General features: G+C 41.6%; 1 protein-coding gene across 1 annotated transcript in view; it reads right to left on the bottom strand.

Annotated features, from left to right (window-relative positions):
* Window positions 1–14,050, bottom strand: part of LOC147684538 (vomeronasal type-2 receptor 1-like) — a 40,836-nt gene extending 26,786 nt beyond the window's left edge. Inside the window, exons 1-3 of the mRNA XM_086939698.1 lie at window positions 13,827–14,050; window positions 10,440–10,731; window positions 7,143–7,961 (exon numbers count right to left, since the gene is read on the bottom strand). Coding sequence (XP_086795824.1) covers window positions 7,143–7,961; window positions 10,440–10,731; window positions 13,827–14,050 — 1,335 coding nt within the window. The remainder of the gene's footprint in view (window positions 1–7,142; window positions 7,962–10,439; window positions 10,732–13,826) is intronic.
* Window positions 14,051–14,823: the final 773 nt, after the last annotated feature.

The following is a 14,823-nucleotide window of genomic DNA, read 5'->3' as shown; positions in this document are numbered from 1 at the left end:
GCCGACGACACTCAGTTGGTGCTAGCGGTGCATAAAAATGGGAGTGAGGTGGCAGCCAACTTTCAGTCAGGTATGAGAGCCATTAGTCACTGGATGGACAGTAATTGTCTAAAATTAAACACCGATAAGACTGAGGTAATGGTGTTTGGAGACCTAAAACCATCTTTGTCCCCGATCTGGTGGCCACCAGAAATGGGTAACCCACCCACCCCAGTTTCAAAGGTTAGAAACCTGGGAGTGTTGATTGACAACAAACTAAGTTTTACCAGTCATGCTAATGCGGTAGTCTCCTCTTCCTTTCTCACGTTACGAAAAGTGAAAAAGTTGGTACCTTTCCTTCCCCTGTCTGCGGGAAAAACCCTTATGTCCTCCTTGGTGTTATCCAAGGTGGATTATTGTAATGGGCTTCTGTTGAATGCCCAGGAGCAGGTTTTTAAAAAACTACAAATGGTGCAGAACGCTGCTGCACGAATTCGGACCAAAACTCCCAAGTTCGCATCCATCTCTCCTATTGTCCACCAACTTCACTGGCTCCCAGTAAAAAAGAGAACCAAATTTAAGGCTTTATGTATCATCTATAGAGCATTGAACAGCCTAGGACCTGACTTTTTTAGGGAATCACTGTTGGTGTATGTCCCTAATAGAGCTTTAAGATCTGCCTCATCCGCATCTCTATGCATTCAACGGGTGAGAACGGTTACATGGGGAGACAGACGCTTCCTGGTAGCCGCCTCGAAGCTCTGGAATACCTTGCCCCACCATATAAAAAGCAGTTCCTCACTGATGATTTTCAGAAAGCAAGTGAAGACATGGCTATTCATCCAATAATGCACAGGAGGTGCCTCTCTGTCTGCCCAGCGCCGAGACACCATTCGTGGTATTTGTTGCGCTTTATAAGTTTAAAAAAAAAAAAAAAAAAGAGCACTTACGCAACACACACAAAAGACAATGTTAATCCTGCATTCACACATCCTTGACAATCCACTCACAAAACATGGTGGCTATCCCATACTCACACAAGCACATTGATCACACACAGGTACACCACTCACTGGGATGGAGCAGAGTTTGGATGGATAGTGACATAGGAGACACAGGTTGAGTATCTGATACATCATTCCACTAGTGTAATTCAAAGCACTTGAAGTAAACTATGCTGAAGCCTGAAAGTCCACTGACATCAAATCTCCCATCAGCCAAAATTGGACCAGCCAACCATGTGAGTCTGGTCTTTGTGGAATTTTGCAGGGAAGTGCCTTGGTATAAAAAAAATGAAAGATAGCAATAAAGAAAACCAAAAGAAAAAAATATGACAACTTAATGTGGAGGCCATGTGCTTAAAAATGTAAAAAGCAAACTTGCACCTGCAGAGGAGAGTAAATAGTCAATGAATAGGCAGATGAAAGGCTGATGAGGTGTGAACGGGAAGCCTCGAGAATAAATTGCCTGTAGTATATAGCAATGTGTGTTCTCATTACCTCTGCCAAACCTAGCCGTTGTACCTGTACTGCTGCTGCATGTTTGTTGAAACTGAAAAATAAAGTTTATTAAAAAAAGAGTAAAACTTTGCACTGATCATCTTGGAACAGTAAAACCTTACAAAATATGTAGAACACAGTTTCAAGATGGTGGCATGGTTTTAAATCTTGTAGCAGTGATGCTTGGAGCTCTGCATCAGAAAGTTGTGGTACAGAAGCATTGACATTGGATGATACTCTTACTTTTCAATTACATCTAGTCTGCATTTGTAGGTGAGCTGCTAGGGAATGAAATAAGGGAAACATCTCCTGTGGTTAGACTTCTCTGGATGTAGAGAAACACAGAGTAAGCAGACCAAATACAGTTACTTAGATTACCTGACATACTAAAGACCAGCGGTTATCTGCTAGACAGAGCCAAGCACTGGCAACCAAGCCAATGGCGGAAGACCATAGATGCACTGCCCAGTTGTATGTATGCTCTTCATTTTCAACTTCACTGAAACACATGGTACAAGCATGACACTGCAAGTTTCTTTTAAACACATGGAACAATTGCGGTATTGTAGTGCTAGTCATGTCAAGCTTCTCCCTAGATACTCCATAATACGTCACGCTGTAAATTGCCCGCATTTTTTACTTCGCCACTTCGTCACAAAAGGGACGCAACAGCAGCGCAAAAGTGTAAAAGACATGGAACAAGTATGTTGCTGCAAGTCCCCTTGGTGCAAGCTTCCTTCAAAATATGGCACAAATGTGGTGATGCAGAGATTTCTCAATGTGGGCAGTTGCGGCAGGTTGCTACTGTTCACGTTGTGAAAGCTGTTGCGTGAGTATAAAATCTACTCAAGCGGCAGAAATAGGCAGAATTCTCAGGCATGCTGTGTGGTACTGTTCGCACTGATTTCACAACAAGAAACAAGCTCCCGGTGCTAAAAATCTGTGCATGCAAAGCAATGAGCTGAATCCACCGGCTTGCGGAAGTCCGTGGAATATCACAGAGTTTTAATGTAACTCTACGGAATTCCGCTGAGTGAAACTCTGCGCGTTCTGCAACCCCTACATTTGACCGCTGTCTTTGAACATGCATTGGATCCTAAAATTATTTGGGATGGGCCCCAATTGGAGAAAATGGATACGAATCCTGCCTTCAACCCTGATGGCCTGAGTAAAAACTTGGGAAAAGCATCTCTGTCTCCTGGCCGGTGGATAGAGGTGCAAAGAAGGGTTGCTCCTTGTCACACTTGTTCTTTGCCTTCAAGGTCAAGGCCAATATTGAGGCAATCAACTACATGGCATTTATGTTAGACTTAGCAATGCAATTCTTTCCTTGTGAAATCACACCATGGTATTTCAGAGTCGATAGGGACCCACCTCCTCAATACCCTACCTGTTCTTCAAGGATTTAAGGGATATATCCTGCAATTAACTGATAGAGCTTAGGGAGGAGGGTCTTCGGGTTTTCTTCTCTTCCTTTCCTGCTGTCGACCTTTAATGAAAGGAGCTGGTTAAAAGTGTGTCCAAGTATAATGCCATAGGACCCCCCACCTGCTGTGATCTTTGTTACACTCCAAGGCATACCTGCGACCCACCGTAAAGGTCATCTTTAAAAGAATCATATAACGTCTCCATATGTATCAAGCTAATTAGCATTCGCAAAGGCCGAAATTCTGCGAATTTCGACCTTTGCGAATGCTAATTTGAGAAATGGTATGTATCAAACATGTTTGATGCAAAATAAGGAATAGCAAAATTTGCAATTCCTTATTTTGCGATTGCACTTAAGGAATCGCACATTTTCCGATTCCTTAAATGCAATGTATCAGACAAAAAATATTCAAAAAATGCCATTAAGGATTCGCAAATTACCACCAACTTATAGTTGGTGGTAATTTGCGAATTCTTTTCAAAAAGCTTTTTTCCAAAAAACAAAAGGCCCTCGGAGCCGGTGAATTAAATAATTCTTCTGTATATCATCAGAGATGGTGACCATAATGTCCCTTGAGGCTGTCACACCAACCCTATAATCAGAGACGATGACCATAGCGTCCCCAGCGGGAATAAATGTGGCCCTGTCAAAGAGAGTGGTGTAGCTGCCAGTGGGAAAGCAGGTAAGCTGGGCAGTAGTCAAACCAATATAGTCTACTGTTAGGAGGATAGGCAGGGGTAACGCTCTTTTCCCGATGCAGTATGGACCTTGTACTGTGGATAGAAGTCCTACCAGCCACTGCAAGCCTCGACTTAAAACAGATTTCTGACCCCAGAGGGGGAAAATGTACGCTGATATAATACAATTAGCCCTGTTACCAGCTCTGGGTTGCTAGTCTGTGGTCAGTAATATCCCATTGGGTATCACGTGATTGAAAACATCGTGCATACACAATATCAGAATGAACAAATGAGTAACAATGCAAGACTTTGTTTAGCAAGGAATCCCTGTTTTCAATGCAGTCAGGGAGTAATTTGGGAATCTTTAACATGAAAGTGATGAATACAAGTGCTCAAATCCTTAGATGGGAAGGTTTCCTTTGGGACATAGGGTTGCTAAACAAACAGGGCATGGAGAGCAGGCCAGTTGGAGGCAAAGAGCATGTGCGAGAAGCAGTAGCATAGTCAGTTTCTGTTGCCATAGGCAACTCCTAAGGCTGCGGCAGGGGCAGCAACATATCAGAGTTGCTCCTGTATGAGCCTTCATTATTACTAGCACTTCTTTTGAGCCCCTTGTGGTGCACGCAATGATTGTCTTGGAAGTCAAGTGAAGGTTGGGTAGAATCTCCGGAAGGAAATAGAGTGATGGAACTTGGAACCCCATTGTTCAGTGAGGGGGCGACATACGCGACTGCTAGAGAATATTGCAAGAGAGTCGGCTACACCAAGTATAGCTTGTTTCAATTCATTAACCTCACCCCTAAGAGGTTTAATGAGGTTGACTGCTGCTTCAAGAGTAGAAGGATTGGGGTGATGCAAAGTTATATCAAGTGATGGAACTGGAGTGGCACTTAATGCACAGACTGCAGGAGGAGGGTACATCTGAAGCAATTAGGCGCCTTGATGCCTTCGGGTTTTAGTTGCGCGATATAAATTTTCTTTCTTTCATTCATTCATTCATTCATTCATTCATTCATTCATTCATTCATTCAAACCTGTTAAAACAGTCTACATTTGAAATGACTTGGAAATCCCCAGTTTGTTCTTGTGATATGGAGGGAGTTTGGTGCTCTTTGGGCTGTAGAGAGTAGGTTTAAATGTATTTGGCTTTCTCTTAAATATTTCTGCCACCTTCCCCCCTTCAAGCCTTCTATCATTGTAAACATCCCCGGGGCCGCCACTTTTCAAGATACTGTGCACCTTCTCAATTAGAGTGTCAATATCTCAGGACACACAATTAGCTGCTGTGTGTATAGAATGTTTCAGGATTTTTGTTTGGACTGTAGCATATGTGGGGCTAGTGGTTGCCTTCCTTTTCTCCATTTTGAATCATGCTATGCTTTAAAACCACTGTGCCATAGTGCCAGGAATAAGCTGAAGCAATCCATTGAATGTACAGAAAGTCAAAGGGGCATATTATCAAGGGGGTTTATCTCCGCTTTTTTGGCTTTAAAAGTCAAGAAATCAGAGATAAAAATATCTCCCTATTACCTAGCTGTTGCTAACACCAGTTAGCAACAGCTAGTAGGAGATAGCGACCATCTTGGGCCCCACTTTGCATGTCAGTGATATTTATCACTAATGACATGCAAAGTGGGCGTGCCAAGATGTTAGCGACTGGAAACAGTCGCTAACATCGCTATCTCCTATTACCAACTTTTGGAGATATACGCGCTAAGCGCAAATATCTCCAAAAGCTAACACCTGCCCTGAGCAGTTCTTAGCCATGTTATCCAATGGGAGGTGGATAACATGGCTAAGAGCATTAGCTCGCTAATGCATGAATATCGCTGACTTTTCAGCGATATTCATGCATTGCGGCCGATTTTTATCGCATTTGCGATAAACCTCGGTAATACCAAGGTTTATCTGCGATAAAAATCGCCACAGCTCGGCGATAATTTTTTCACGCTAACCAAGCAACAGCGATAATTATTACTATTGCTTGGTAATATGCCCCAAAGTACTTTTCTCCCTCCCGGTTTGTTTTCATATTGGGCATTTGTGTAAAATAACCGGGGGGGAGGGGGAGTGGGGTTGGCCCTACCTGCCTCTTTCTCTCGCTGATGGGCCCGCCCTTGGCCTGGGCCTTGCCTAGGCGTGTGCCATGCGGTGGCACCTCTTGAGGCACTTTAGAGTGCAGAGCAAGTGCTAGTGACAGGGAGGGCTGCCCTCTGACCCTCGTGGATGCTGGGATGCGGAGATTGCACAATCAGATGCAGGGCCAGGTCTACTGAAAGAGTGCCAGACCCCCATTTTATGATGCAAGTCCTCCGTTGTCCCAAGTATTAATTGCAGCCAGATTCACAAAGCAGCTAAAAAAAAATGTATACATACACTGGGAGTTTTGTCACTATGTGTGGATCTAATGTAGATTTTCCCTTCTGGGATACGCGGTGCTGCAGACAGTGGCAGTGCAATCTGTGTATGGGAACCCACTCATGATAGGGTGCACCTTATGATGCACAAAGGCAGCAACCCTGTGGCTACTGCTGATGATTGTGCACCAGCAGATTCAGCGGAGGCTCCACCGATGGCCAATCCGTAGTTCCCTATCACTACATGAGATGGGGGAACTGTGAGTTTGCCACAGTGGAGCCAAGCTCTGTCAAACTTTAAATTACCCTAAAAGCCTTTTAATTTTGTAGTGATCATTGTAAAAGTGCATTTTTTATTCAAGTAATGCCTAAAGTGGTGTAGTGTGCATATCTGTTCTTTATTAGATATGGATATCATCTACTGGAATATAAAATGAAACACTTACTAAAAACCAAATTGAGTCAATCACAAAATTGGTTACTAAGGTCCTCTCCAGGCTTCCGAGGAAAATACTCCCTGTCAAACTCTCTGTGTCCAGGCATGCCTAGTTGCTGCATTCAAGGTTTGCATATTGCCCTTTGGTTCATCGCATTATAACCAGGACAGGAATGAAGCAGTTAGTCAAATAAAGACCTGGAAAATCTGGCAGCTGTAGAAGGGTGCCTGCGGCTGCGACAATAGGTCTCCGCAGGACACCCTTCATTTTGTACTTTTGTGCTCTTTTTATAAGCACCTCCGGCGTAAATATTTGGTGGAAATTAAAAAAAAAGAAAAGTTTAGGCACGCCAAAACGGCTTTAATCTACCTGCAAAGAGGTAATGACCCATGGACCCTCTATGAAACACAAGAGGAGTCAGCTAATCTTGTAGTTTTTAAGTACGTATTTTTATCTGTTTGTATTGGTAATTCGAGATGATCCTCAGATGTAATTTAATTCTATTTTTAACTTTGTAAATATATTTGTACTTTTATGATGCTTTTTAATCATCGAATAAAGAATTACTGACTAACTGACTGGCTCTTTAATGCATGAAGCATTTAGAGAGAATTTGAATAATACACTTCCTTTTCAATTAGATTCTTTTGATCACATGCTTTAATAATTCTCTCACATGTATATATACACATTCTCAAATGAGATAATCTGAATTGACATTGGAAAAAGTAAGCTATATATCAATATGCGAGGGCCCTCACCTGCCAAGGCTGGAAGCTCTGAGGATCTGCACATGATCTGTTGACAAATGGACCTTCTTGCGGTTTGCAAGAAATAAGATCATCCAAGGCTTGTGCCAAAACATAGACAGCACTGTAAGCAGAGTGAGTGAACCTTCCATGAGCCATTAGAGCATCAAAATCTTGTAATATTTCAGCCTCAATGCAAGATTTGAACCCATCTGCTGCTTTCTCTCCTTTGTGATCTTCTGTCCAGGAGCAATCAAACATCTGCTCCCAGAACCTTACCAAGAAAATGTCTCCTGAATACATAGATGGATGAGTTCCATAGAAAAATTCATTAAACCCAGGGATCTCCCTGTTGTACTCTGCCAATCCCAAAGTGCCATTTAGCAACTGCCCTAAATCCTGTATGGCAAACATTGATGCAGACATCAAAGTAGTAATGCCAATCCATATTTTATTAGAGACGCCAAGCAAAGATATACCCTTCAGAACTGGGATGATATGATGTTCGAAGGTGTAGCAGATAATAACTGCAGCAGTGGATCTGTACAGTACTCCTATGGTATGGTCCAAGGAGGCGCGGCTGGCATCTGTTGGTAAAGTCTCAAAGTACTCAATGCAGATCTGCCTCTTTTCTGCTTCTCGCTTCAGAATTTGGCTACCTTGGAGGCAAATGTCATCGTTGGAGATCAGGATTCCAATCCACGTCCAACCAAAGTGGAGCAGAAGCTGTACTAGTGCCAGAGGCTGGGCATCAGGGTTGGTCACCGTCGGCAGGAAAGAAGGGAATTGGATTTTGTCATTCAGGATGGGAAGTTCTGCGGCATAGCTGATCTATTTAGAGCAGACAATTAATAAAGTTGATCAGATTCAGTTATTGAAAATCAGACATAAAAGTACACTTGCCCTAAAGTGTGTACTTGCAGTGGTCCATGAATGCTAGTAAGCAATTTTCTATTGATTATAAATAAGGGAGAGGCAAGGGATATCTACACTCTGTTTGCTATACAATTATTTGGTAGGATAATGCACATAAGTCTCAACTATGCCCTCTTGGTCAGACAGATGTACCAATGAAGAAGATTGACCATTTGCGATATGACTGTCTTCTGCAAACTAAGGTAGATTTTCTTCAAGAAGATGTGTAGCATATAGCATACATTTAAAAAAGTGAATTGCAAACAAAGCAATGGCAATCCACTTGTGTCATTTATCGTGGCTGTCATTGCTTTCTGCAGAAAGCTTATTGTTTTATCTGCCAATTACTTCACTAGCACATTAATTTTGCAGGCTCAGAGATTGTTTTCAAACAGTCATCGATGTCCTGATAATATATGCCTTAATTCTATTTTGACTGGTGCTGTTATCCTTCCTTTAAAATGAATGCACTGACGTGTAAAGCTAGATCTATGGACAACAGTTATCTTTTAGTAAATGTTGATGATATGCTTATGGGCTTTCCTTTGTCTGTTGTCTGGCACTGTACATTTTCTTAATCAATCTACGTACAAACAGGTCAATTCAAAATATCCTGATTAGGAGTAGGTTGCAAACAGATCTACCTCATTCATATTCATGAGCTATGTTGTAAATCGTAACTAACTGTGATTGAAACAATCACAGAGATGGTGGCCTACTTAAGTCAGCAAACCACCTTGCCTGTGATTGGCTTTCAATAAAGTAACCTTTAATAAAAATTGCCCATTACCATTAACCCGTTAGCTGCTGGACACTCTGCATAGTGGCAAGCCCTTTCTTTGCTATGTGGGGTAGGTTGTGCTTAGGCCTCCATAACGTTTTGTCCATATAAGGTATCCTTGGCAAATGTGTGTCCTTTTTCTTCCAACATCCTGGTTGTTCGAAAGGTACTCAGTGTCTATAGATTCCCCTGGAGGGAGCTGAGACAATTGTCAAAATATACCTAAACTTTGAGTTATTTGAAAAAATATGCATAAAATCTTCTAGATAAAAGGGTATTTTTAGATAACAAAGACATCAACGAATGGTTTGCTGTGCTAAAGTCTCCATCTTCCCAGATTATAGGATCATGTGGAGCTCCATCAAAAAACCTATTTTTCAAACACAGTTTTGGCCTTTTTCAAAGAGATAGCCCACTTTTCTGATTTTTTGTGCTTTCAACCTACTACCAGTTTGTGGAGGTCAGTGTGAAACCCATGTGTGATCTAGGAAAGCTATATATTTCTGAAAGTAGACACATTTCCAAATTACACAAAGGGTCATATGTGTAGAGCCTTCAAGGTATTCCCCAAAAGACGAAGTGCCCTCTTACGATGTTGGGAGGACCAATACCGACAGGCCCTTGGTGGTGGCCTGCTAGGCATCTAGAGCAGCACTCTGACCACCAGATTATGATATCAGCAATCAGAGCATAGTGAGCGATGGGGAAGACCACCGCCTCCAACAAGCTCAAGTAGCCCAGATAACCTGACACTATGTTCAGACAAAATCATGTAAATTTCTCATTAGAGGATACATTTACACTTTCCGAGACTTAAAGCCTGTGAAGAAATATGTGATAGTGGTAATGTTGGTCCATGTTGATGTGTAGTGTTTACCTTAATGTTGCGGCAGGACATAGTGTGAGATCTGGCATGCATATATGTAAGGATGAGAGTTGGTGTCATGGACACACTGAATAGAGACTGGGTGCGCACACGCTTCATTTGGTGCAACCACAATTGCTGAGTGGATTGTTTTTGGTCATCACACAGACCTGCCCTTGGAAATGTTGTCAGTGGGTAATCATTAGATTAACCCATTCGATGCTCATGACGGAACGGTTCCGTCATGAGCATCGGTTGAGCTGTGCTCATGACGGAACCGTTCCGTCATGACCACACCCAGTCACATTAGGACCCAGCACACCAGGAAAATCTCTTTAGCAGCCATGAGGCTAATGGCACTGAATCTGGCCCATTGAGTTTCAGAAAAGCAAGTGTAATCAGGCATATTCTCAATTTTCTGTGCTTCTAATTGATTTTGTACCAGGTCCATGTCCAAGAACTAAGGTCACTACATTAGGGAACAAACAAGGATTACAAAAAATATTTAAGAAACATTTTGTTTTTTAGCAAGACACTTTTCTAAGAGGCCAGTTCCAAGTGCTGACAAAGGTGTATTTTTGCCCCTTTTCAGACATATTATCAAATTCAAAGACATTATAATCAGGTTTTCAGATTCGTGTTTACTGCTTGTGATCCAAAAACTGCCCCATCTGAGATTATGCCAATCTGCATTCAATTCCATTGAAACTGAACTGTCTAATTATTAATTACAATATTTGTCTCATACCTGAGGGATCCTGTTGACACCAAGGAATCTAACAGTGGACAAGTCTTCTGAAGAAGAACCATCTCCGATGAAGCCGGCCAGCTTGGGTTTTGCACGGCAGCTGTAGTTGGGGATTGTCTTGTTTTGGCCAGTGAGCAGCCACAGCATTGCTTGCAAGGCACCAGCATCTGAGTGGCAAGAATCAAAAATCTGGAACCCCAAAGTTGTATTTGGCAAAAGGTTTGCATTCCTATTGACTTCACTTGTGGCAAAAACCATGGCCATGATAGCTTGATACTTGTCAATAGAAATTCTGAAATGCAAAAGGAAATCAAACTCATGAAGAGGAATAACAAATATGCACAGAATCTGGCTGCTAAAAAATTGAGAAAGAATATTTTAAACTTTTTTTTGATGGGAATCATTTATCCAAGCTGTGTTTTATGTAGATTTAGCCCTATACCACTTGATAAACAGCGAGTGCAAAAAGACTGGTTGAAACAAAATGTGTGCACAGTGTTTGTGATTTAGACACCAGCGCACATTTTGAGGAATACATTGTTTCAAATGGTTTCAGAGGCTGGTATCACTTAATGTGTTTTTCTTAATGTGTGTTCAGCTTTATCAGGAAAAGAAAGCTTTTGGACAAAGCAAGCACAAAACCAGCACTATTGTCTTGCATATCTCTCACATGACCCTAAGGATGGCACAAGAATTTAACCCATTATTAGTGCTACACTAAAATGAGAAGATACAAATTCAAGGCAATGAGGTTTGTCCAAAAAAACACAAAATCTGGGAAAGAATACATTTATTTGCCTCACTGATTGTTCATTTCATAAAATACATCCCTTTGGCTCTATTTAGGCACAGAGAGTTCTGCAGAACAAGGGTGGGATAAATGCAAGTGCAGTGCCTGTGGTATGAATCAATTTTCACAACTCCTGCATGTGCTTTTATGGCTGAATCACAACACCCAGATTTACAAAGAGGTCCCACAATGCAGTGCAGCAAACAAAGTTGCTGCCCAGTTTTGCATGGGAGGGAGAGAAAAAGCACCATAACTACAGAGATATGGCAGTGTCCTGCTCGCTCCTTCGCGCTGGCACACCATCAGGTTGCTGAGTGCCACACAGGCACCATTGTGCAAAGGTATCTGTCTCATGTCTAGCATAGGTTTTGTACTGGAAGGATACCCTTCCAGCACAACATTTTGGGCCCGATGTAGGTAAATCCTATTTACCTACTCTTAAATGCCGAATCATACCGATTAAGAGTAGGTAAATAGGAAGGGGGGCAGATGTAGGTAATTCTTATTTTACAATTACCGAATCTGTAAGATTCGGTATTTACCGATTCGGTACATACCGAATCGGTATTTCCTATTGATTCCTATGGGCCTTGAAGCCCATAGGAATCAATGGGAAATACTGATTCGGTATTTACCGAATCGGTAAATACGGAATCCTGCAAGGGTGAACGGGGTGTCACTTTGACACCCTGTAGCACCCCAATTCCAGGCTTGTGTGCCATGTGGCACACATACATGCCCTAAGGGCATGTCTTTGTGTCACATGGCACAGGTGTACATGCACAGATGTGCATGTACACCTGAATTCGGTATTTTACCACCCAACTGTATTGGGTGATAAAATACCGAATTCTGAAGGCCTGTAGCACTGTAAACAGTGCTACCTACATCTGGGATTTACTGAATCGGTAAAATTACCGATTCAGTATTTTACAGAATCGGTAAATTGACCGATTCGGTAAATTTACCGATCCTGTAAAATGGCCCCTACAACTCAATCACCAAATACCGTCTGTTACCGACCGGTATTTGGTGACCTACATCGGGCCCTATATGCTTAGTCTAACTTTAAAACTTTTCCCACTTCGGATGCATGCTGTACAGTGCTGAACATATGCAAGGTGAACTAAAAGCATTTCTTCTTTTTGCACTTGCTTCAAATTCATATTATTTTTTGGTGCAAACCCCTGGTTGTTGCAGTGGAAAACTCACATATGGAACCCATGGAACACCCCCTTGACAGAGAGTGACAGAGTAACTCAAAGCAGTGCTTTACTCTGCTTTAGGTACTTTCGACAGTATATCCCCAAAATAAACATTTTGCACAGGTTTACATCATTTTTGTGATGCAAAGCCAGTTCAAATATTTCTATATGTGAGCCTAGTCTGTTGTAAACAAAAGCTACACAATCAATGTAAGAATATGGACAACTTAATGTAATGTGTTAACTATAGTCCAATAATCGAGCTTTACATGATATTATGCTTAGATAAAAAGTACATTACTCACAAACCCCCATGCAGGTGGCCAAGTTCAGTGAGCCATGAATGGCCACTTGATATTCTTGCTGAAAAATTGCTTGTTATAAAAACAGACCAGGATCCAAGACAAGGCAGGGACCCTAATAGGGCTATTCACAATGGTAACTTACACTCATGAATAATTTACATGTGCAAATTTACTCCTACACTTATGAGTGAGTAATTTACTAACTTTGGCTATTCACAAAATCTGAGTGTAAATGTACTCAACAGTGTGGACACATTTTCACCAGCTGTAAAGCGGGGTGGAGCTAAATATACAACTTTAAGTTAGTACTGTCAATAAAAAAACTAGTAAGTCTAGCATCACACATATCCAACCACTGGTATTGCACCGCCCCCAATAGAAAATGGGGGATGAAGGGACATAAAATGAAACCCCATAGGAAACAATGTTAAATTAAATTAAATAATTCAAAATACTTAGATATATAAATAAATATAATTTTATTTGAATAATATCTAAAAATAAAACACATTTATTATTAAATAAAATATAGATCTTTAATTTTTAGACTTTTAATTTAGGTGAGACTTTATTTTGTAATTGAATTTCAGATTTTTTTAAATTCATGTACTATATTTAAATTAATTACAGATTTAATTTAAAATTAAGTTAGTAGTACTCTAGCATTTTTATTATTTGCACCCATAAAAGTAAAAGTTCCCCTAAAAATGTGATGTGACATATTGCCTGGGCTCCTATTTCCAAAGTGTGAATTTCCACATAGCATAGTCTTGGGAAGCGGTGCCTGATATGCAAATACACATTTTTACTTTTTTCTCCACAGGCAAAAACGTTTCCAACTGCAAATGTATGCTTACGGCCCGAAGACTTTTTGAAATACTGCTCAAATTTTGCTAAATTGCAAGCTCAAGCCTTTATTGTTTATGCTGGTAAAGGTTACAATTGACTTTCATTTGCTTTCTTTTGTTGAGTAGGTATTTTATTGGTTATAATTATGTGGTGGTTCCCTCCTGGAGGAGAGAGAATACAATCGTTTGCAAGAGCAGGTAATAAAAACAAGAATATGAAATAAAATCAGCTTCATTACGTTCGACATTGTCTGGGAGCTGGGGGTTCCGTGAATTGTAAGGTCGAAGGAGAATAAATACTCTCCAGATGCAAGGCTGCGACCCCTCCAAAGATCACATCTGCATTGCCCGAGTACGCCTGCAGGGGAGGGTTGGAGAGAGAAGATGTGTAGGTGTCCTTCACTGCAGCATTAGACACCTCAGCAGTGAGGTGCAACAGTAGAAACACTTTAACCAGGTCCATCTTGATTGGTTGAATAGCTGCTTGCCACACCTATAGCTGATGTTGGACCTGGAAATAAAAAAACACAGTCAATGGATCAGAGCAAGTTCATCAAATGAACCCAGTGGAAAAACTGGGCAAGAAGACTTCAACAGAACGGTACAGACACCATCAACGTGCAACCAGCATAATGGTGTTACCTGGAGAGCATCTTGTCAATGAACTCGTTATCTGCAGGAGGTTAACCCCTTCCATGCTGATGACGGCCCCCAGCCGCCATGCATCACGGTGCTCGTGTGCTGATGACAGCTGGGGGCCGTCATGAACCTGGCCACTCAATAAAAGTGCCGCACAGGCGCAGAATCGCGGCCGCGCCCAAGGGGTTAAAAAGACTGCTTGCCACTTGTCCCTCATCTCATTTTATTGCTGAATGTACCACACAGTGCAAATATTTTTGTCGTGATAGAGAGCACGTTCAGAAGAAAAACGATTATTTCTAGATTCCAGCTCTTAGAGAGTAGAGGGAGAGACATCACGTGCCCCTTGACCCTGGTGACAATAGGTGACTTTTAACATGATGACATCACTGAGAATGACATTGGGAGACCTATCACCTTGATGACACCATTGCAAGTGGCATCACGGGAGTAGACCATCTCAATGAAGCAAGGACCAATGAACCAGACACAAAGCAATAGCTGCAAATCCGACCTGTGTTGTCAGTCCTTAGACAGTCACATGTGATAGATGGCTGAAGGGAAGCAAGGACTCATATCACTCTTTGCATTCTGTGG

The sequence above is a fragment of the Lissotriton vulgaris genome, chromosome 10 (assembly GCF_964263255.1).
Source record: "Lissotriton vulgaris chromosome 10, aLisVul1.2, whole genome shotgun sequence".
NCBI lineage: Eukaryota > Metazoa > Chordata > Amphibia > Caudata > Salamandridae > Lissotriton > Lissotriton vulgaris.
This window is presented reverse-complemented; position numbering and strand designations above follow the sequence as displayed.